General features: G+C 42.9%; 1 protein-coding gene across 23 annotated transcripts in view; it reads right to left on the reverse strand.

The window, feature by feature from the left end:
* LOC118512516 overlaps positions 1-21,800 on the reverse strand; it is a 123,147-nt gene that overhangs the window by 53,309 nt on the left and 48,038 nt on the right. For all 23 annotated transcript variants that reach the window (XM_036057034.1, XM_036057052.1, XM_036057037.1 and 20 more), the window contains one exon: positions 16,860-16,957. In XM_036057034.1, coding sequence (XP_035912927.1) covers positions 16,860-16,957 — 98 coding nt within the window. The remainder of the gene's footprint in view (positions 1-16,859; positions 16,958-21,800) is intronic.

Consider the following 21,800-nt stretch of genomic DNA (forward strand, 5'->3'; position numbering starts at 1 on the left):
ACCATGAAAACCCTGGAGCATTTCCCAAGATTTCCTCTAAACCTGCACAACGTGTTGAAAGTGCTCGGGGCATTCTATACCCCAACACAAACTGCATGCAAAACCTTTCCAGATTACACAAAATCGCCATTACGTTTAAGCAAGTGGTGGCCTTCAGCCATATTGCCCCAGGACGGCTTCTTCAGCTAAGAGCTAATGGAAAACATCGTGCAAGGTCACCGGGGCCGACAGCGGAACAGCGTTAGAGAGCTTGCTTCTTACAACCATTCTCAGCTCTGATCCGATCTGAGCTACGATTTTCGGATTTCAAGCGAGCTTATCCATTGCGAGAGACACTAATCAAGATAAATTGATTGGCCAAACATCATTCCTCGTTATGCATTGAAAGTCCCAACAGGTTGTTGTTTGCTGTGGTAAAACGATTTGGAAACTACTTACAAGAGCACGTATGAAAGAGCTATTACAAAATTTGATCACATTATCTCGTTAAATATTCTTGATTGTAGTCCCAAGATGACTTGGGCTATTCCATCTCTATTAAATCCAAAATGTTGACCACCATTCTCACTTCCCTCGAATCTGACATACTTCAAATAAACAGAGATTTATAATTTCAACCCATCTCGTACATTCCTCAAGATTAAACTTATCCACAATAAATCAAGCGAAAGTTTAAATAGAAAAAAAGAATGTGACGACAGGCTCAGGCATGCAAACGCTTCACTGACTGGCCGAACAAACGAAGATTAAATGGTGATGCTTTCCAAACATCGCTTCACCCCAACAACTCTCCCTCGGTAGAGACGACACCGCGTTCTAGCTGAAGACCGCTGCTTGGATGACAATGAGTTGTGGACAGATTTCTCCTCGGAGTCCTCGGATGCACCACGGTACAAGCAAGTCGTAAGTCAACGCAAGCACATCATTTATGACACTTGAGGGATTCCCTAGAATTTAGTCTAATTTATTGTGCCTTTCCACCCGATTGCGACAGCCGGCAGTTTAACTATCGCTACCTGCACCGGGACATCTTCCCACCCTTGCCATGACCCACACATATTACGACACTGTGGCCAGCCCGAAGTGAAACAAAACGCACGCGAGCGTATGAGTTGTTGAAACAGCTGCTTGGAAACGCTTGACCAAACGCACCGCTGGTCGATAGTTCTGTGACAACCCGGCCGGCTGTCCCTTTCTAAGCCCCGCCCGGGAGTGTCTTCACCGGCTCCTCTGCCTGTCGGCCCCACCAAACCACATTGCGCAATGAAGTTAACGAATACGCGAACACGCAAACCTCACGCCATCACGTCTTCGGTGTGTGCGCTTTCCGGTTCGAATAGCGATTAGCTTAGCCCCCGGTTGTGGTGGATCGGTTTCTTTCGTTCGTCCCTCCATCGAGCACCACTGTTGCAATGATGAAGGTGATGGAAGCGTTGCACTTTCGAGGAACAGCGCGTAACGGCACCCGGCTTTACGCCGACGTCCAGAAATAGACTTTCCCCCCGGATTCGGTTTGGAAGTCTCGAAGTTCATAAGTCATCGCAATGGTCAGTGCGATGAGTGATAGAATAAAATGCGCTACGCTAACGATGGACCACGTTCCGTGGAGTTTGGTGAGCGATCGTTGTGCGGACAGCGATGTCTGTAAACTTCACATATGACTAGACACGAAACCACAAATGGGCCGCGGACTGTACAAAGTACTCAAAACGTCGTTCGCTGTTTGATGGATTCCTTTTCTAGCACACGCACACATTGTTTGCGGTCGTTAAGTTCGATGAGTCGGAGTAAATAAAGTGTACGATCAAGTTAAATGGATTCTACTGAGTCCAAGAATATCCTTAAACGTCATGAGGACCAGACAGTTTCGGAGAACAAAATCTTCTCACTTGTTGTTCGCAAACCCAAGCTGCGATAAATTAATCAACATACACAATGACTAACTATCAGATGCTGCCAAACAGGACTCCCACCACATTAACCACAAGGCAAATAATAATCCACACCCCAAAACTGGAAACAATTTGTTCGCGGCCATTTCTCATACACTTCAGACAGGATGTTTGTTTATCAGACTGTACAGGAGTACAACGCTGTTTCCTCGCAGTCAGACATTGCGCCGACAACACCAAACCACCGTATTCCGACACGTCGCTGAGCACGAGATGATGTCCCGGTGTAATTTGCAATAAAAATGAAATATACGACGAAATTTGCAAACACATGAATGCAAAACAATGCCAGTACCGGGGACCTCGCAACAAAAGAAGTACCTCGCAACAAAAAGGTGCAAAGGTTAAAAATGGTTTTCATCTGGAAGGACAACGGCAGACAAGCGAGAAGACATTTCGCAACATTTTTGAAGGATGGTTTTGTGGAAATGAAGTTGATATTGTTGTATATTGAGGGTTTTTTTAAGGATGAGTGATATGCTTCTTCTAGATGTATTATAGGTCACCTCACCATGATTAAATTACAATCTTTTCACAGTAAGAAATATGCCAAAATGTGATGTTAAACAGAACTCGACAGATTATTTTTAACTTCAAGAGCCTTTCCGTCTGGACGCTGTCGGCTACTGGTCAAGGGCTACGCAAACAGCATTTGTACGTGTAGCTGAGAGATCTTGAATTTATGATTCAAATTTATTTAAACGATTAGCACTCGTCGACAACAACAAGCTCGATCGCCCGAAAACCGCCTCCAAGCATGTTTGGCAAAGCTTCAAACCGAACTGCTCCGAACCGAAACACAAATCTCCGTCCGTCAATTTGTCGTCTTAAAGGGGGCAGGGTAAAAATAAAATATCGTCCCCTGGTGCGTGATGTCAAAACATATCTTATAGCTTTCACCACTGTAGAGTGAACACCCGGTCTCTGTTGGCTTTCAATCGAGTGGTTCGCAAACAACTCACCAGCTCGAAGACTTTGGACGAAACCTTCCTTACGCTTAAACAAAAAAGCGCGTAACTCAATCGGGAAATGTTAACCCATGCCAGCGGAAGCTATCACCTGTCTGTTTGGTAGCTTATGTTTCGTCCTTAGATTTTTGTCGCGATACTGAACACGGGCAAGGATGTCACGCACGAGAAATCCCATTACCAGTTGCTTTAGCTGCTGCTACTGCTGCTGCGACACCGTGGCGTATTATCACAGTGCTGCACGAGATCGTTCGCAGCCAAGCCACGACATGCTTTCGACCGAGACACAGATTGATTGAGATAACACACGCCAAACATGAAACGCATGTTACACGACAACCGTTGCCCGTTACCATTCGAATGTGACAACGGCCAGTTAAGGTCTTTTGGAAGCGGGATGCTGTTGCCGACCATTTTTTTGGGTGGTTTTTATTGTCTGCCAATACTTTCACGGTGCCAAAAAGCTTGAAGTTGTATAGTTAGCAGATTCGATCCGATTATCGGACTATTAAATGAAGCATTTACTTTATGTTTAAAACATCCATGAGGTTAAGAATTTGAGTTTCATTTTTCACAGCAGTAAAGGTGCTTATGAAAAGGTTAAGAAGCTTCATAAGCTGGATAAGTAAATTATTCCTACTTAAGCTCTTTGATGCTGGAAAGCCATTAACGCCGTGAGAAGTCCGCAAACGCCTACGATCGTTTAAAGAAAACACTCGCTAAGCTCTCAACCTCAGAAGCGGCAGCAACATTTAATCAAACTTAGCGTACAAAACAAATACTTCCAGTTCGAAATATCCCTTCTTCGCCACTGAATTTGCTTCAAGAGATTAGCCGAAGTGTAGTGGTTTCGCACCGAAAGCCGTCTATTCCACCGAACTTGAAAACTAAACCCTGTCAAACAAAGTAGCTGCGGAAGGTCGACCCGTTAGCAGATTGTTGTTTCAACCCCGAAAAACGTAGACAGGGTAGAAACGGTGAGCTTGAAACAACAACATCGCATACCGGCCGGGGAGGTGGATACCACGACCCGACCCGACGGTTCCAAGCATTGTTGATTTGTCCAATTTTGGACACAAACCCCCAACGACAGCCACACAGCTGTGTGGCGTGCATGGAGAGTGGTTCTGTCAACATTTCCGGTCGATTGACGTACATGCCACCGTTGCCGCCGCAGCCACCGTCCGAGCCGAAATCGCGCCGGAATGCTAATATTTCAATTAAATGTTACTGGCGGCGCATTTCGATTGTCGTTTTCTATTTATTTGTCGTCGCCGTGCGGAAACCGGTAAAGTGGCAGCCTAAGGCAACAATGTTGTCTAAACATTCGACGATGCTCATGATTTATGAACGGGTTCTGTGGGTTCTTAAACATGAAGTAGATGTTCAATTCGTTTGATACGACGGGCGCTTTAATTGATTGGTGGTTACATATTCATTCATAGACAATATGGAGTGCATGATGACTTATCATAGACAACTCCAAGTTTTAGAGAGCATCCATAAAAATTCTAGTGAACAGTGACATCTCTCTATTTACATGAAGCCGAATAAGATAGCTAATGTCGGATAATTAACATATTCAATCGCCCCTAAATAAATAAAGCATCTAGCTAAGATGTGCGAAGAATCTCCAAATTGCACGAGCCTGTTTTCTCGCCAAATGCAATTAAATCAAGCGCACAATTTCCTTTGCTTTCTTAACCCATCCCGAATAGCTTAATTGCTACCACGATTAACAATTTGCTTGCTTCTCTATCTTCATCCATTACTGTACTGCTCCACTCCAATAGCTTTCCACTAAAGTCCACTAAATAAGACTTTTATCTATAACGAAACTACTTCTTCAACGATCAAATCATCGAACAAGCACAAATAAAAAGATCAGTTAATACATGACGGGGGTTTTTGTTACGCACATTACGGGACCCAAAAACCTGCCGCAATTAACTCAACATAACGAAGCTAACATCTTAGCTTACACAGGTTGTGTTTCCACAACAAAATTGCTTCCCTCAGATTAGGCTTCTTCATGTGTGCGGTGATGCTTGCGCAACACGCCTAGATTTAACGAAATTTATTAGCGAAAACAAATCGCGATCGAAATTGGTGGTTGGTCGATTGGGCCGTTGGTGGTGGTGATGGGCCGGCAAACACTCCCTTCCACCGATCGCGAATTTAATTAACAATCCGTGTTGGCTGAAAATTCCTCCACCAAAATGACACCACCCAATGTGTTAATTTCAAGGCTCAGTGAGTGATGCAAAAAGATTATCGGACTATCACCTCAAAGCTGCTTCACCATATCTTTATTGCACAACTGGGAAGTACTACCAACTCTCGCGCCTATCAACATCTGATTTTGATAGTCCGAACGCATCTATTTCACTTGACTCATGTAATCTAAACCGGTTCCAATTTTCCATCCAACGGATGAGTATTTCCTTCCAAGAAAAAAAAAGATGATTAAGGAAGTGTGTTTCATTATTCACCCGATCTCGTCGGCAAAGCAATGCCGCCACAGCCAATCGAGCGAAGAAAAAAAAATCCAATCGTCAAACATTTCACCCACAACGCCGTGCGGAAACTACTTTAAATGGGCGCAGCTAATTTTCCACCAAATTTCACCAAAGAAAGTGGGACTGCCCGGCAACAGCAACAAAAAGTGCCGGACGAAAGAAACACGCATTTGATCGTGGAGAGGTGGGTGCGTGCCTATAATTTTCCAATCGCTGGAAATTAGTTATCTCAACTTCGGAACGTTCTGCAGTTTATACTGACACCTGATCTGGTGTATGTTGGGATTGTTAATAGTACATTGAACGATAAAACACATGTCGAAATACTTCAAGCGCTCACTATACTGAATGAGTGAGAAATCCCCAACCCGAAACTATCAAAAGACTGCCATTAATCGAATGGGTGAGCGCTTTAGAACGTCATTAGCAACCTGAACCAGTGAAAAAGGGTTGACATTATGTTTTGATGGCCACTACTAAAATATTTTACCGACGCACCAAGATCGAGGACAAGATCTCGTACAGCACACATGTAGAACACATGCTGCTAAGGTTCGATGCAGCAGTGCTCCGAGGCTTGGATTTACGTCGTTCGTTTGTGTGTGGTCTGTGAGCAATCTAGCGGAATGAGGGCGCTACATTTCTCACTGCATTTTACAATTCTTCTCCTTGGCCGAATTTTATGGGCCGTCCAAAATGGCATCCTCTAATATCGTATAGCATTTTCGAGTGTCATTAAATCCCCTAAATCCACACACCGGGACCCGGAATCGATGGCGTACGATCATCGGTCGGTGGAAAAGCCTCGAGGCAGTAGACTCTCTCCGAGCGGGTAGTACACCAACATGAGAACTGATGAGGAGTCTTCATCAGGTTGAGACACGGTTCATACTCGCTGAGTTTATAGTCATCATTTCGGAATGGTATCGTTTTATCGGATTTTACACAACGAGTTAAGTGTTAAATCATTAAGGAAAGCTAAGCATTAAAACATCTTCGAAATGCCTAAACACTTAATGAAAGAGCTATGATAGCTGTACGTCTTTTAGTGTGAAGAAATCCAAAGAGAAAGTATTTTAGATGTGATTCAACGACACAAAATCAACATTTTAAGCGAACGACTTTAGTCACATTAAGCTGCATTAAATCAAAATTCATCTTCCAATTTTTCTATTTGACATTCCCGCGAAGACTCTTAAATTGTTTAAAAAGTGTAATGCAATCATTGCGACCGGGATAGTATCTCGACCTCAAATTAAAATACAATTGAATAATAAAATCAAGCAACGGCGCTTATCGTAACGGCAAGAGCCATCACCCCTTGCCATGGTCCAAGTCTTAATACGCTCCTGATGCTTACATTAGCCGTCCATTAATTACCTGCGACTTGTCAAAGAGCTAACGCCGCAAAACTAACGCCACGGACGGACCGTCTCACTCTGCCGTTCACACGTCAACTGCCGTCCGGTTTCACCCTCCTCCTCGCCATCTCTCGCAGCAAGGTTCAAACATAAATATTTCATTTAATTGACTGCTCAAGTCAACGGACTTGCGCCCTGCTATCAAATCAAACACTGCAAAGCGGAGCAACCCACCCGCAGGAAAACATCCCGCGGCGTGGATTTTCACATTCATTCATTCCTTCTGCCGAGCTTCATTCATTCATTCCCGCGAGGTCTCAATCGTCGATCACTGCACACCCTGCGTGCCATTCTCTCGAACCCAGTGTGTTTGACGGCTCGCTAGACGTTACAATCATTTTCCCACCGGTCGATAGCAAAACAAACTTCTTATGGGAGCAAAGGGAGGTGGGTAAATCCCTGAGACTTGAGGCACATGACAAGCACTGGGAAGGTTTTGCAACACATCGGAACCCAGGGACAGAATTTCTAGCCTGCCTCGCCCCGACCGAGATCCATCATGCGTTCCCCCCCAAAAGCCACTGATTCGATTTAAGCACACTCTCTTCCAGATAAAGTTACCGCGCGGTTAGGACGCGTTCACCGTGCTCGAAATGTCAACCGCAGACAATTGACAGCTAGAACGGAGACATATTTTCCATTCACCGCACTCGTTCGCCGCGTTTTCAATGGTGGCGGCGTCACATAAAACGAGCGGGGCTAGCAGCCGAGACCCCAAAATCGCATTTATGTAACGCATATTTATTTAGCGGAGGACACGAGAGCTCGTGGTGCCCTGGGTGTTGAAAAATTCGACTAATTGGGTTTGCTTTTAGTAACTGTTGCTGCAAAGTAAATAATAGTAGCAGCAGAAGCAGTGTCCAGTGAAGACAAACATCTGGATGGTGAAGAAATAGCAGACACATACACAACTCCTTTGTCCGGCGTTTGGACGAGGTGCAAATCAGTTCCAATTTAAATTTCTTGCACAATCGCCACAATCAACTCAACCGGAGCACATTATACTCAATTTAAATTCAAAGCACTGTCGACAGTGTCGGTGGACTGTGTGCATCGGAGTAGTATTACTGCACAGAACCGATTTTGGTATTTATAGAATAGGGATTTTAAAAAGCAACAGCAAGAGCAACAAGTCGATAGAACAAATATTCAACAAGCTGATGGAAACGTGTGACTCCCTAACTGCTAATGGCTTAACAACATACACATACGGCATATGTGTATATTGGACGATGAATTTACTGCACAAAGAAGCCTCACCAACCACGAAACGGGTTTCACAACATCCTAGCTGTTTGGGGTTGTTATTGCCGTAGAACATGAACATGACGTTATCATGATCGATGCGGTTAGAACTCTAGCTCAGGAACTGCTTAGCTTGGGTTTTAAATTTTTAAACCAATCGCTACCCGATTCCTGCTTAGTTCGACGGTTTATCTTGCACTGCAGCCCAAACTCGAATGGCGAGTGAGCCGGTGGCCGGTGGCAAGACCTCTAGAAAATGCGATTACCTTGGGTGGATGTGGTGTATGATGAGCATGATGATAGCAAACAATGGTGTTGTTATAGCTCCTACGTGCATACTTCGCCGTCCGAGCAAAATTATACATTCTTTAGTGTGTTGCCGGGTACAAGGGATGTTGCCAAATTCTTGTCCAGAATTCAAATTTCACCTACAAAAAAAGACCTTCCAACAGTGTGCGGAAGAATGTAGGCGTTCTTTTGTACTGCTTGGTGCGTATCTATCCTACCAAGCAAACAGTAGGTACGTGGCTAACCTTTTCCACCTTCACAGGCAGCCAGCCAACCAACGCACACAAAGATAATGCTAACGATAAGAAATAACAAATAAACTTTCCTTCCCTTTTCTCTAATCTTGTTGAAAAAAATAAAGCTAAAACCCACATTCTCACTAATCTCAGGCCACGCTTTGAGTTTGAGCCAAGGTGAGCTCTTCCAAACACGGGGGGGTAAAAAATTAAATAAAACTATGCGCTAATGCCGGTGCCCGATGGAACCTTTGTACGGTGCTGCTGCTGTGTGGATGAAATTCTAAAAATCTTGATACCGAAGCCAACCGTACGAATGCATCACGAACCGTCGATAAGAAAAAAAACAGGAGGGTTTGACACAACGTAGCAGCGGAACGCTAGGTGCATTTACTGCGTCATACACACGTGCCCTCGGACTGTGTCTTCTAGCGTCGCAATGCCGTGCCTGCCAGGCGGTGTGTGCTCTCCTGCTAATGGAACAAAATCATCCGAGCTGAAAGCTGGTTTTACGAATGGTATTTATTCACCGTGGGGTTGAGATAACCTTTGCCGAACTATAAAGTAACGCATTCGGAAGGTAGCGTCAGCTGGGGATGGCGTGCCCGGACCTTGTTTTATGTGTGTGCTCTCACTCGCTGGCTCTATTCCTTGCAGTTGAAAGATTGTTTTTCAGTGATAAGAAACAAATCACAGCCGAGGGACAGCGACGAACTTTCAACGTTACATTTCAATTCCCCAAGTAATTGGATGTATCTGTGAAATATTTAGTATTATAAAAGAGAACAAATTGAAGCTCCTTTTTCAAGTGTGTTAACTGAAAGACTTCAAGATCCGGGAAAAGTGAAGCAAACCAAGGTACTAAGCCGCTACCATCCCAGCATCGCTAATTTAACATTCAATGAACCGTACCAAATCGGAGCATCACCGTTAAACGATCTCTTACGCGACTGGGACGGACTTCTCATCTGTGTTCTGTTCGCATACCCAATACCACCCCGAGTCTGCCAGCGTATGCTGCTCATTCTATGGCTTATGCAAAATCCAAAACAGGGTCCGACTGACTGACTCAACAACATCCAAACGGAACAATGTCCAATTTATTGCTTTGCCGGGAGAGAATATTTAGGCAACCACACGAACCGTCACCGTACAAAAGCGCTTCACTAAACGCCGCACAATAACCGCTTGCTGGAGCTCGCGAACAACATTCCGAGCGTTTTGCCGAAAACATTTAACGGTAGAGCCGCCCAGACCGGAGCTCAGCATAGGCGCAGACTGGCACCAAAACATGTGTGTGCTTGTCACCACATGATCATCTGATGCGGGGAAGGTTATCCAATCAACAACAACAAAAAATGGCTAGGATTTCAACAAATTTGCACATTTCTTGATTGCTTGATATCCGTCACAGAAAAAAAAAGGCAAATCAAAAGATTAGCAAAAAAATAATAATAAACTGCCTAAAGATTTCTCAGCGGCTCTACATTTTTTTGAGGGATTTTTCCACGCAGTTTTCAATTCTTTTTTTAGATTTCCGATAGCTCCTTCCTTTCTTCACGCAGAGATTGTAAATTTATGCTTCACAGTGCCGCCGCCACGTAGGAGTAGTGACTCAACGCTTTCGCAGCGGGTGATCCTCACAGACCTTCAATGTCTGCAATGTGTTTGTGTCACGTTTGGCCACTAACTCGAAAATAGGGTTTTGACCGGCAATAAACGCTGAATTTTATACGTAGCAACAAACAAAAAAAAGGTGTTCCAGCCTAACATCAGCACCACCAACTCCTTGAAATTCCTGAGTGGCAGCTAAAAAAAATTCAACTAGGTGTAAGAAGGGCACAAAAAATAGGAGGTGGTCCCCCTTCTGGAATGGAGTGTTGGAATTTGCGATCATGACTCGCGTTTGCAAAGTCTTCGAAAGACTCCGTTCACCGGGTTTCTGGCCAGTCCTGAGCAGCTAGATAAACATCTCATCGTGCTGTTCTCCTGTAAGCCGAAAGCACGGTTGCCTTCGTAGACTAACATAGCGGGCGCAATTGCGTTTCGAACAGGCTTTCAACTGGAATTGGGGATTATTGCTCTCTTGCCGCAACCGGTAACTGAGCTGATGAGCAAACTGTACCCTAGTTGTTGGTTTCAAGAAACAAGTTTTGGAACACAAAAATCACTTTCTTCTGAAGTTCAGCAAGGTATTAGAAAACCTGGACACTGAACCTACTGCTAAAGCCCGACTCGAACTTTAAGGCTAAATCGTGAAGTAATAAAATCGAAGACTATCAAAGCAGATGCCACAAAGACCTCATCAAAACATAAGAAAAAAACATCGCCTGCAGCTACTCCAATGTATAAAGATACTCGGCTTTTATCATTCCAGCTTTCGCTGTGCATTTTTTGCCATCTCACCACATAAACGATCATTTACGCCCCCCAAATGTGACCGGCTGATTGCAGTTTATAGAGTGCGACCCATGTCAGTCGTGATGGCCCAACCAAAACAGCTCCCTCAATAAATAAAGCAAATAAAAATCAATCGCTAAAATACCACCGCTTGCCCCCAGCTCAGGAGCTCTGCCAGGTACGTGCTTTTAATTGCAACGACTTGGTGGTGGTAAACAGGAACTCGTTTAGAAGCCGAGATAAAAAGCAAGCAAAGATAAAAGTAAGGGAACTCATCACCAAATTGGTTGATAAGAAAAGGGCACGTACGTTCGAATCTTATCATTTTTGATGTAGAAAAGGAAGGAACCTGAGAGGACTTCTTTTATTGAAGAAGAAGAGATGGGATTAAAATATATCGAAATCGAAAAGAATTTGATACAAGTTAATGATTACTTCCATAGAATTTAAATCACCTTATTAAAGATATGATTTGCAAAAAACGATCAGCTTCGTACAATTCATGCAAATATTGGAGAAACAACAAGGAAATCTGTCATTTGGAACCCTGGCAAAATCTTGGAACTCTTAGAAAAACCTGAATGTTAAAGCACGATCAGCTGTGCTGGCAGTGTACTTTGGACCGGACCACGATGCTGGACTTTGTTAATCTGTTGCTGTGCAGGTTCGATGAAATGCTGCAGAAAACGGGGTTCGCCCGCTGCGTTCGTCTCTTCAGACCACCGCCAATTTGTTGGACAGCTGAATGTTAAACAAATAATCACGCCATGGGTAGTAATAATTTTGCTCGAAACGAGTTTCTGTCGTACCGGGGACAGATAATGACCACAGCCCGGCAAACGCTCACTCACACACGTGCTTTCGTTAGGCACGGGCACACATCAGCACAAACGGGAGGGAACCGATTGGAGACCGGGTTGAAATACGATCATCATTGCGAATCCCCAACATATTCTATGTGCACCGGGAACAGTATCTCCCACAGAACGGCTAACTAAATGGCTCATATAACAAACAAGATTTCAAACAGTAATCAATCACACGACACCCGGCACTGATCACCGCGAACGTTACGCAAATGATGTACACAATACCCTCCGAAGAACCACGGCTGTAAGCACATCACAAACGATCACAACACATCTCAGCTGAATTATCCCATAGTGATGCACGCACACACTCCCCATAAACCATTGACCAATTTCCGGACGAAAGACTTATTTTGACGACTTCACATCGCCTAAATTTAACTGATCATTCCCGAAAAATCACCTTTCCCGACTCTCGCCACATGTGCACGACACATTCACTTATAACGACGGCACGCCACCCCAAGGGCCAAAACCCTTTCTTCCTTGATGGCCTATTTTTGCTATAAATTTGCCGCTTCACCATTCGCACAGCACACGACTAGATACGCGTTTTTCCCGTATTGCAAAGCTAGACCGAGCTTCGATAGAGACACCCGTCACCTTTGCGCACCCAAAACGCACCGACCGAATCGCCAAACACGCGCACCAGACTAACCGACCCCAACAAAAAACTAACCGTGGGGAACTTGAAACTGGGAAAAGGTGAAATAGCTGCGCACTTGTTGGGGTAGCCTTAGTGCGAAACGGAAAAACCCGGGCGGTACACGGGCACAGCGCAACCATGCAGCAGACTCTCTGATCGGGAATGAATGACGCTTCGCGTGCTGGTGTGCGCCGTACCGCGATCGCGTCGACGCGCGTAGCAAAAGCCGGTTCGCGTAAACCGCGTCAAAGGTGTTTTTGAAGTTGAAAAGAGAGAGCAAGAGAGCCGCGAGAGGCAAAGTATGCTCGGAATGGGGTTTGAAATTGGAGAGACAAAACATCGACGCACCGGAGAGTTGTTCAGGTATGTTGGTGGCAGCTGCAAACTGTTGCAGGGTTGAAGATCCGCACATGAGATTTTATGGTTAATCCACAATTTAGAAAAGTTGTATTTATATACGAATTATTTAAATTAAAATTTAGTTTTTCACAAGCTTTAATTATTTAAACACAATTAATTCTACAATTTGATAAGGAAGTGGATAAAAATGTTCTAGTCGCTTTAACTTGTAATAGTGATGGACTTCGGCTATCTTGAGGCTTAAATATTTTTTATATTGCCTGCTTTTGTTATATAAACTTCCTGGCCGTTTTGGTTCTGCTTATTGTGTTTTTCATGTTTCTTTTCTTCTGTTTTAATAACAGTTTCATTTTTAAATTGTTTTTTTTTTTTTGTTTTTTTTTTATAACATTTCCCTCTATTTTTCAAGAAAAAAGTTTTACTTTTTTATATTTAATATTGTCGGAAATTTGATAGTTTCCAATTTACCTATATATATTTTGAGTATCCTATATTTTAATAAGCAAGTATTCATTAGGATTCGTTAAAGTGATTTAAAATTGTCAGCCTTTATATTTGATTAGGATGGTACGGTGCCATATTGTAAGGGGTATGGGTCTTTAACAAGGCAAGACCACGTGTTGAATCTCATTCAGATCAGTCCACTATGTTAAGTACTAAATATCCAGCTAAACTTCAAGCAAGCGGGAAGCTAGAGATGACACGCCAAAGTCTCTCGCTATTGTAGTAAACAAATTTAGACTTGAGTCCTAATATCGTCAATATTTATTGAGGAGTTTTTTAAAATAAATATCAATAATATAACTCTCTTAAACTTCTATACTTTCCTGTTTATACGTTTATAAGTTTTTATACTGATTTCATGAAAAAACTAAATTTAAATTATAACAACTTATAATATTTGTAACACAATACGGCATCGGTCCGTCATCATTAATTGATAAATAAAATATAATATTTGTAAGTATTTTCATCGTCCGTCATGATCCAGAAGCAAACCCTGCCAGTAAGAAAGTTGGAGTGAGAGAGAAGCAAAGAGCACAAGAGCATACTTGTTACGCTCAGGTGCAAGCGCCAGCGGCTTAAATAAAACTTGAGCACGATAATGTAAGAAGAGGATGAGCAAGACTAAACTTAAAGCATATCGCCACGACAAGAGTGTTTGTAAGCATACATCAAAAACAAATCCGAACAACAGAAATAATTTTGTTTTTCATCTACATATGTAACTAATAACACCTGTTGAGAAGGTTCAATTTTTAAATGTAATTTATAAGTCTAGAAAGAAAATATGATTTATTGACTGATATCAACAGCAATAATTTATTGTTGTACTTTCTCCAGTTAGTTGGAAACCCTTCAGTAAAATTGTATTGTAAAAACGAAATAAATCGAAAATAAATAATAAAAACTGATAGCAACAAGGCAATGTTTGTGTCCAATAAATATAGTCATATTATAACAAATTTCACCTACATTTCTGCTCCACTCTGTTGCAAGCAAAAAAAAAAACCCAAACTGTTTCACACCAACCAATTTGTACTCAATAACTACTTCACCGGCCAATAAAATAATTGACTGCTCACCCAAACAAATCGCTTCTCCATCGTAAGTGAAGAAATGTGGCTTTCCTTCATTCAACAGCGCACTACGCCCGTTACTCGTTACTTACTATTAACAGCAATAATAAAACTCGCAAATTTTTTTTGTAGCTGGGTGAAAAATAAGAAAACACCTTCACCACTAACCCACAGCCAAATGGCGCTTAACACCACCCCTGGTTTACATTGTGAAAATAAAACTAACCTCGTGCGACCGCGTACGAATTTAATATCCTTTTGCTCGGCTCGCACCTCTGGCTTGAACCATTTTTCCGCGAATCAACGCACACACGTGCACTTAACACATCCATTCGTTTCAGCCTGGAACACGGGCCGCATAGTAATACAAGTTACGATTTTTCCACCACTTTTTTTCTGTTTGGCCCCACCGGCGTAGCTTCTGCTAAACTCTTTTAACCTTTGCACAAATGGGAACCACCCCGACACCTTGTTGGACCATAACAAAAAATAAGGCACCTCCTCAAACCGGGCGCAACCGAAAACAAAAGGCCACCCTAATGAAAGCAATTCGCTCGTAAAAACTGATTAATGGAAACTGGCACGGAAAACATTGGAAAATTAGATTTGATTAGGCGCAACCCCATCCTTACGAACGGGGGAGAGTTGCAATGTACCCGGTAGATTAATCTCTACCGGATCACAATTTTCACCCACAAAACAATTCAAAACACACACACACACACACACACCGAAGAACAAGCGAGAGAAGAGCAATGGAAACTGGGTGGAAAACTTTACCAAACCCCCCCTCGAAATGACAACATCGTCATAATAAATCGACCTGTTTTATTACGAAATTAAATTTCGTAATAAAACACACAGCATGCGCACCGCCACACTCACAGCCAGAGATGCCCAACTGCACCGGCTCAGACTCGGGTCAGTGTTCCGGGCTGGTGCGCACATTCGCCTTTCCATTCCGTGGGCCGTTAGCCCAGCGAGCTGATAAGTTTGGTGATTTATGCTTTTGCTATTCGATCAGCTCAATCCATCATCGACGGTGTCTGCATCCGTGTATCAGCTCGCCGATATCACCTGCTGACCGGAGAAGAAGACAGCGATGAACTTTCAGCTCGCGGTTGTTGGTTTGATGAGCGCTTTTCGAGTGGAATGGAAACTCTGTCTACAGGAGGGTTCACTTCGGTGAAATGTCGATGGTGAACGAAAGGTGTAAACGCTGGTGCAACGAACACCTTGTTAATTAACGGTCTTTGAACCTCTCGGCGGTGAGTGAAACCAAATTTGGAGTATTATTTCGGGAGAGTATGCATCTGAACTTTGCGTTCCATAGTAACTGGACGCTTGTTGATGCAAATCTTGGCTTTAATTGTTCAAGATTATGGCGAATATAATCATCGTGGACTGTAATGCGACAGCCATTAAAGAAAACAATTAGCTTATCGGAGACCACTACGAAACCACTGTACCACACTGATGCCATTCCCTATCAGTGGTAAAGTCTTAACAACAACCTTACGCTTTCAAGGAACGCCTCGTTAAACAGCGGTCGACAGTGGTTCGCCACCAAAATTGGAAACTAATTTAATCCAAGCATTCCAAGCCCTGACCTGGCAGCTTCTTCCATGGCCCTGTGTAACCGGGAGTTTCCTGACACTTTCCAACTCTTCAAATTTGCTGCATCACAATCAACTAAACGCCAGCCGGTAAGAACTTCCTTCGGTTATGAAAGTTAGCAACCGTCTGTCCGGCCGTTCTTCCGACAGAAAGGAGCAAGAGATGGGCTCAGACACTTTTGCCGCATAGCCTTTGAGATAAAGGAAAACTTTGTCGTAAGCTATGGACAACCCGGTTTCACTCTGCAAGGTTGTCCTAAGATTACAGCGAGTTTGTGAGCTAGTAGGGGCAAGTTAAAATAATATGCTGCGAAATCCTACAGGCTTTTTCAAAAACTTTTTTTTAGTATTATGTGAGGTCTTTTATACAAAAAATATCTTTTTAATAATTTTCATGGTTCATAATTAATAAATTGGGCGTGTAATTTCAGTAGATCATAACGTTTCTATAATAACCATTCAAATTTCATGGAGGCTGCGAAAGTATGCAATTCGAACCGACTACCGGCTACAACTTTGCCGCCTCTGCGCCATAGACGATATGCGCCAAAAGGTATGCAATCCGCACGACACAATTTTTCACGCAAGTTCAGATTTCGTAAGAAACACTCGCGCTTCCAAGTCCGCTTTCTCTGCAACCCCATTTGATTTAACCAGCAAGAAAAATAAACTCTAACCACTAACTTTTCACTCTATTCAGGAAAGGAAAACTTTTTCACAAAAAAAAGAAAACATCAGTAGCATAAAAGTTGTACTTACGGGTGCTGGGCAGTTTCAGTGCTAGTTTCGGTGAGCCTCCGGACAGGCTAAGATCACTGAGCGAGCTTTGTTCGCTGTCTTTGCTGTGGGTACGCCCTCTGAAAGAGATAAAGGAATGGCATCATTAGTTTCATTGTTAGAAAAATCGTATCTTTAAATATATTTTACTACAGCTCGTACTGATCAAGCTCACATCCAATCGGTAGGAAGAATCATAAAAATGTGGAATTACAAAAAACATGTCAAGGTTTCTATTTTAATGCACGGGAGAATCCCGTCACCGAAAGGGGCGATAAGGGATGCTTTCGTTTACGCTGGCGCACCTATTCCACCTTCTGATAAGATAAGGAGCTCAGGTATGGACCGCGTGGCGTGTCATATCATTTAACTGTCAAATGTGTGTGAGTGAATATTTTTACTTGATTGGTTGTAGCATTTGTTTATCAATTTAGTTGTACCGATTTCTAATGCCTCAATCAATCATAATATATGTAATATAAGCAACGATTAGTGAGAAGTAACATTCAAATAACGATAAGATATTAATATTGGAAAGATGCATATATCTGGTCAACTGGATATAATTTTGAGGAATTATACTACACAAGTTGATTGAACCAAGTCTCCACAATATCTTGGCCTATACTTATTAGAAGAGAATTAATGAAATAAACACAGGGAATAATTAGTCCCCGACCAATCTCACTGATTCAATCCACCCCACCGTAACCTATAAATAAGTAATTTATCAAACAGAGATGCTGGCCAACAGTCAAGGCCAATCGATGATGGGCCGCTCATGATACACACTCCGAACCACTGGACAATCTCCTGACAGATACGCACGAGCAGGCAAGCGGTTTATAAACAACGTTCACCCAACGCAGCAACTAACAGGTTAGCAAGCTAGCTCTTTATTTATGATCACTAAATGGCCCATGTCGATACGTTGGTCAAACAGATTAACCCGTGCCCGAAGGTACGCTTGAAGTCGTGGAGAAATATCTGCTCAGGAATGTTAAACCATTACCGTGCACCTTTTCCTTCATGGTTACTTTTTTTTTATCACGTGAACAACTTAATTGACTGAGATTGCACTGAGTGGCAGCAGTGCGGGAATGTTTTCCAAATTATCAAAGCGATCGTCGTTTGTCTAGCGGTTTGAGTGAATTAAATTATGCGATGCCAATTTTATAACAGATGTACTAGAGTGAAGCTAAACATTATCCTAACAAGAATAGATATTGAAATTTTTAATTCCTAGAATCAATGCATCATCATTAATTACACATTGTCACAGGATGAATGATAAAATAGAAAATGTTTCCCCGAGTCTGCCATTAAACTGAAACATCTGCTACATACATGAAGCTGCTGTACATCACTTATCTATTGCAGACAATCGTGATAAAAGTATCATCTAAATCATGCTCACACCGGTTTGCCGCCGATGGTTTGCTCCGGTACATAGTGGCTACACATTGTAAACAAATTTGCAGCATTACGGTAAGGATGGGAAGCCCGTAACGCTCGTGCACCATTTTATCGTCCTGCGGTTTAGCTTTCCCCATTAAATTCTCTCCTATCTCTCTATCTCTCTCTCGCCCTTTATCTCTGTGAACCCAAGGGGAAACTTGTCAGAAGGTGCATGATTCCATGGACACCTGTGCTTGATGCTAGTATGCTGAGGCTAAGCTGCTGGAACCACCGGAACAACATTACAATCTGGCCGGTCACGATCCCCACACTCTGTATTTAGCAGTAAATCAATGGAGTACAGCGCGCTCCTGCAGTGTTCACATCGGTTCGCTCTACGGTGTCCTTTATCCGAGAATAGAAACACACCGAACCGAAGTGTTCGAGGATGTCAATGTGTAACAATAGGCCCTTTTACGATGCATAGTTCTAACTTTATTACACCTCACTGAATACTAACCCCGTTCATTGGAATATCCGGCAGGAAATGTCTCTTGGAACGATAATACAACCATAGGGTGGCTTTAAATTCTAGGCCTTTCACACTGTACTTCGTTGAAGTTAGAACGATGAAGGATTTGTAAATTATACAAATAAGACTGAGAATGGGATAAAATACGAAGGATAAGTCTCTTTTTCCTAGAATTTAGAAGAACTTCGAAAAAACCTCCAATGCAAACATTCGAAGGCCCCAAGGACGAAGCAACTATTCATGATCTTTACCCAGCTGTGCAATCATCTGTTATAATTGCACAATTATGCACAGTGCGTACGCAATCCATCGACGTAATTGTCTTTTTGTGTTCCCCCGCACCAAACGGCTTCCTAAAACACAGTTTTGAGAGTCCGCCTACATCTCGCGGAAGATCTGTTGTCGTCCGTTGCTCTACCATTACCGATGGCACTCGGTGGGTCGGTAACAAAACTGTGGCTAGCCGGCATATAGGCATTTAAACCGTACGGAGCAAACAGATGATTGGATACGGACGAGGTTTAGTAGAAACTAATTAAGCGTGTAATCCACATCCATCAACAACATCATTCTCTTGGACACTAGTGCATACCACGGTGTTCCTCCGAGATGCTCGTGATACAGTTTTGGGGGACGAAGGAGCGAGAGTGTGTGGTTAATGGAGACGCTGGCACTACTATCGGTCCCAACCATCAGCATAGTGTGTGGGTGTGCATCTGAGTGCGGTGGATGTGTGCCATTTGCGTTTTCTTTAACTGACCAAAGCCCTCATCAGCAATTCCACCGCATGGGGAGGGAGGAAGACAGAGAGATAGAAAGACCGGGCGAAATTGAATTACAAGTGGTATCAAACACACAGCCAGAGCTTACATAAGAATGTTGAATCATTAATTGAAACAAATGCACTGTATGTACTGTACTGAGACACTGGCGCGTGCGCGTATGTAACAGTTTAACCTGTACTTCATTCTGTTCCGTTGTCTAGCATTTTGTTACGTTCCACAAGCTATGCTGATGAGCAGAGAAGATTGTATTTTAGGTATCTGATGCCATAATTATGCTTCGAATCTGAATTAATAATAGGTTTTTGTATACTCCGATGGGTATGTAGCGAAATTGCTTCCTGGTCTTGAAGTATAGCGGACAACTTGGACATCATCCTTCAAGCTGTAATCAAACGTCGACCAAATATTAATATTTTTTGCCTTAATGCTGTAAAAAAAATCATTACTTCTAAGGTGCCTCTCGCTAGTCCTCTGACCCACTACCCCCATATGGAGAAAGTTTATGGAAGGAAATTATTCAACGGCGTCCAAAGATTTTTTTGTATCGCCATTTCGTTATCGATTCAAACTGTCAATCAGAATGCATCGCACCACGCGCACTCGGCTCCATTGGCGCTGAATGGCTTTTGCGATGCAAATAGGTGACCGTCCATTATCAATATTCATTAGATTTAATTGACCGCTTAATGACACAAACAGTCGACTGGTTTTTTTGGTTGATCGCGACTTGAGCCATGTGATCAGTACAACGAAAGTACAGTGCTTTAAAAATAAACCAAAAGTGCATCAGCTGGAATACATGGTTTCAAAACACACGTGATTTGAAAGTCTAATCTAAACACAAGGCACCCTTTTTTCGTACTCCCTTTTCCCCCCTTCACAATCCAATACACGAGAAACAAAGAAAAAAGCATTTCATCTGACCTAAGGGAAAGGTTTGACAGCGGTGCAGTAGATAGGATTTCGTTATCAACAAACATTATTTGTTACGCTTATCGATGTCTCAGGCGCACTCTGATGCACCTTCAGCTGTTGTTGAAGCAACCTATTTTTTCCCTACGGCTACAAACAAAATCTTTGTTTAATGCATACGACCTTAGAGTTCCGAAGTCGTCACAAATATTTTCATGAAATATCACACACATTCAACCAGGACCCAATCCACCATACTCTGGCAAAGCAAATAAGGCTGTACAAATAATCCAAAAAAAAAAAAACAAGCCGTTGTCAATACATTTCAAAGCCGCGTTGTCTGGAGTTTTTGGCCATACATGGTGTCAATAAAGATCTCACAATCTCACTGCTTGCCAGAAAAACCTTCTCACACTCAACTTCAGAATGGATTCATTTATTTGAAAAAAAAAGGGTTGGTCCCTCGCCCAAAGTGAAAGCCTGAAAGCGCTGGACCAACAAAAGAAAACGTCTGATTAAAGTTTGCTAACACATTATCTAAATTGTTTGAACTTTGAAGCTCTACGACGACGAACACAAACAAAGTTTCACGCAAGACAAGCGAACCATTTTGCACGGGCAATTTAAATGGACGGCCGCTCGGGCGAGCGTCGGCTGAACCCTTTCACTCGAATAATTCGACTCATTTTCGCCAGGGTTTATGCTAAGAAGGATAACGGGCGAACCATTTCAACGGGCTACCCATTGGACGAATGGAGCATTTTCTAGCGTATTATATCACTGTTGATATTAACACGCGGTCCAGATAAAACTTTGATTTTTATGATTATACACCATTAACATACGCCGGTTCAGGTCCAGCATCCAAATATTATGTTTGTAGCTAAGCAGAGAACTCCGCAAGAGGAACCGGAATGAAAACACTGCCCATAGAACGAGAACGAAAGATAAAAAAAATACATTCCATATGCCATATCGTCCAGTCAGTGGTGCACAAGCTGTTGATGTATGTAAATTGTGCCGGGGGTACCTTGTGTTTCATCCTCGACCGGTGACGTAATTGTTCCACCAACACACCCGCAACAGCGACGTGTGAGAGATGATCGTAAAGCTTGAGAATTGATGCTAAATGCGTGATACGCGCCGCTGCGTTAAGTGACGGATGGATCGAGCGCGTAGCAGCGGGTGAAAAAAAAAAGAAGGACGACTCGACGACCGACGATTTCGACGATCGAGCCAACCCCAAAACGTATCGTTTCGTAGACGAAGACAAACAGGTTTGTCGTTTGTTGAATT

Source organism: Anopheles stephensi, chromosome 3 (genome assembly GCF_013141755.1).
Source record: "Anopheles stephensi strain Indian chromosome 3, UCI_ANSTEP_V1.0, whole genome shotgun sequence".
Classification (NCBI taxonomy): domain Eukaryota; kingdom Metazoa; phylum Arthropoda; class Insecta; order Diptera; family Culicidae; genus Anopheles; species Anopheles stephensi.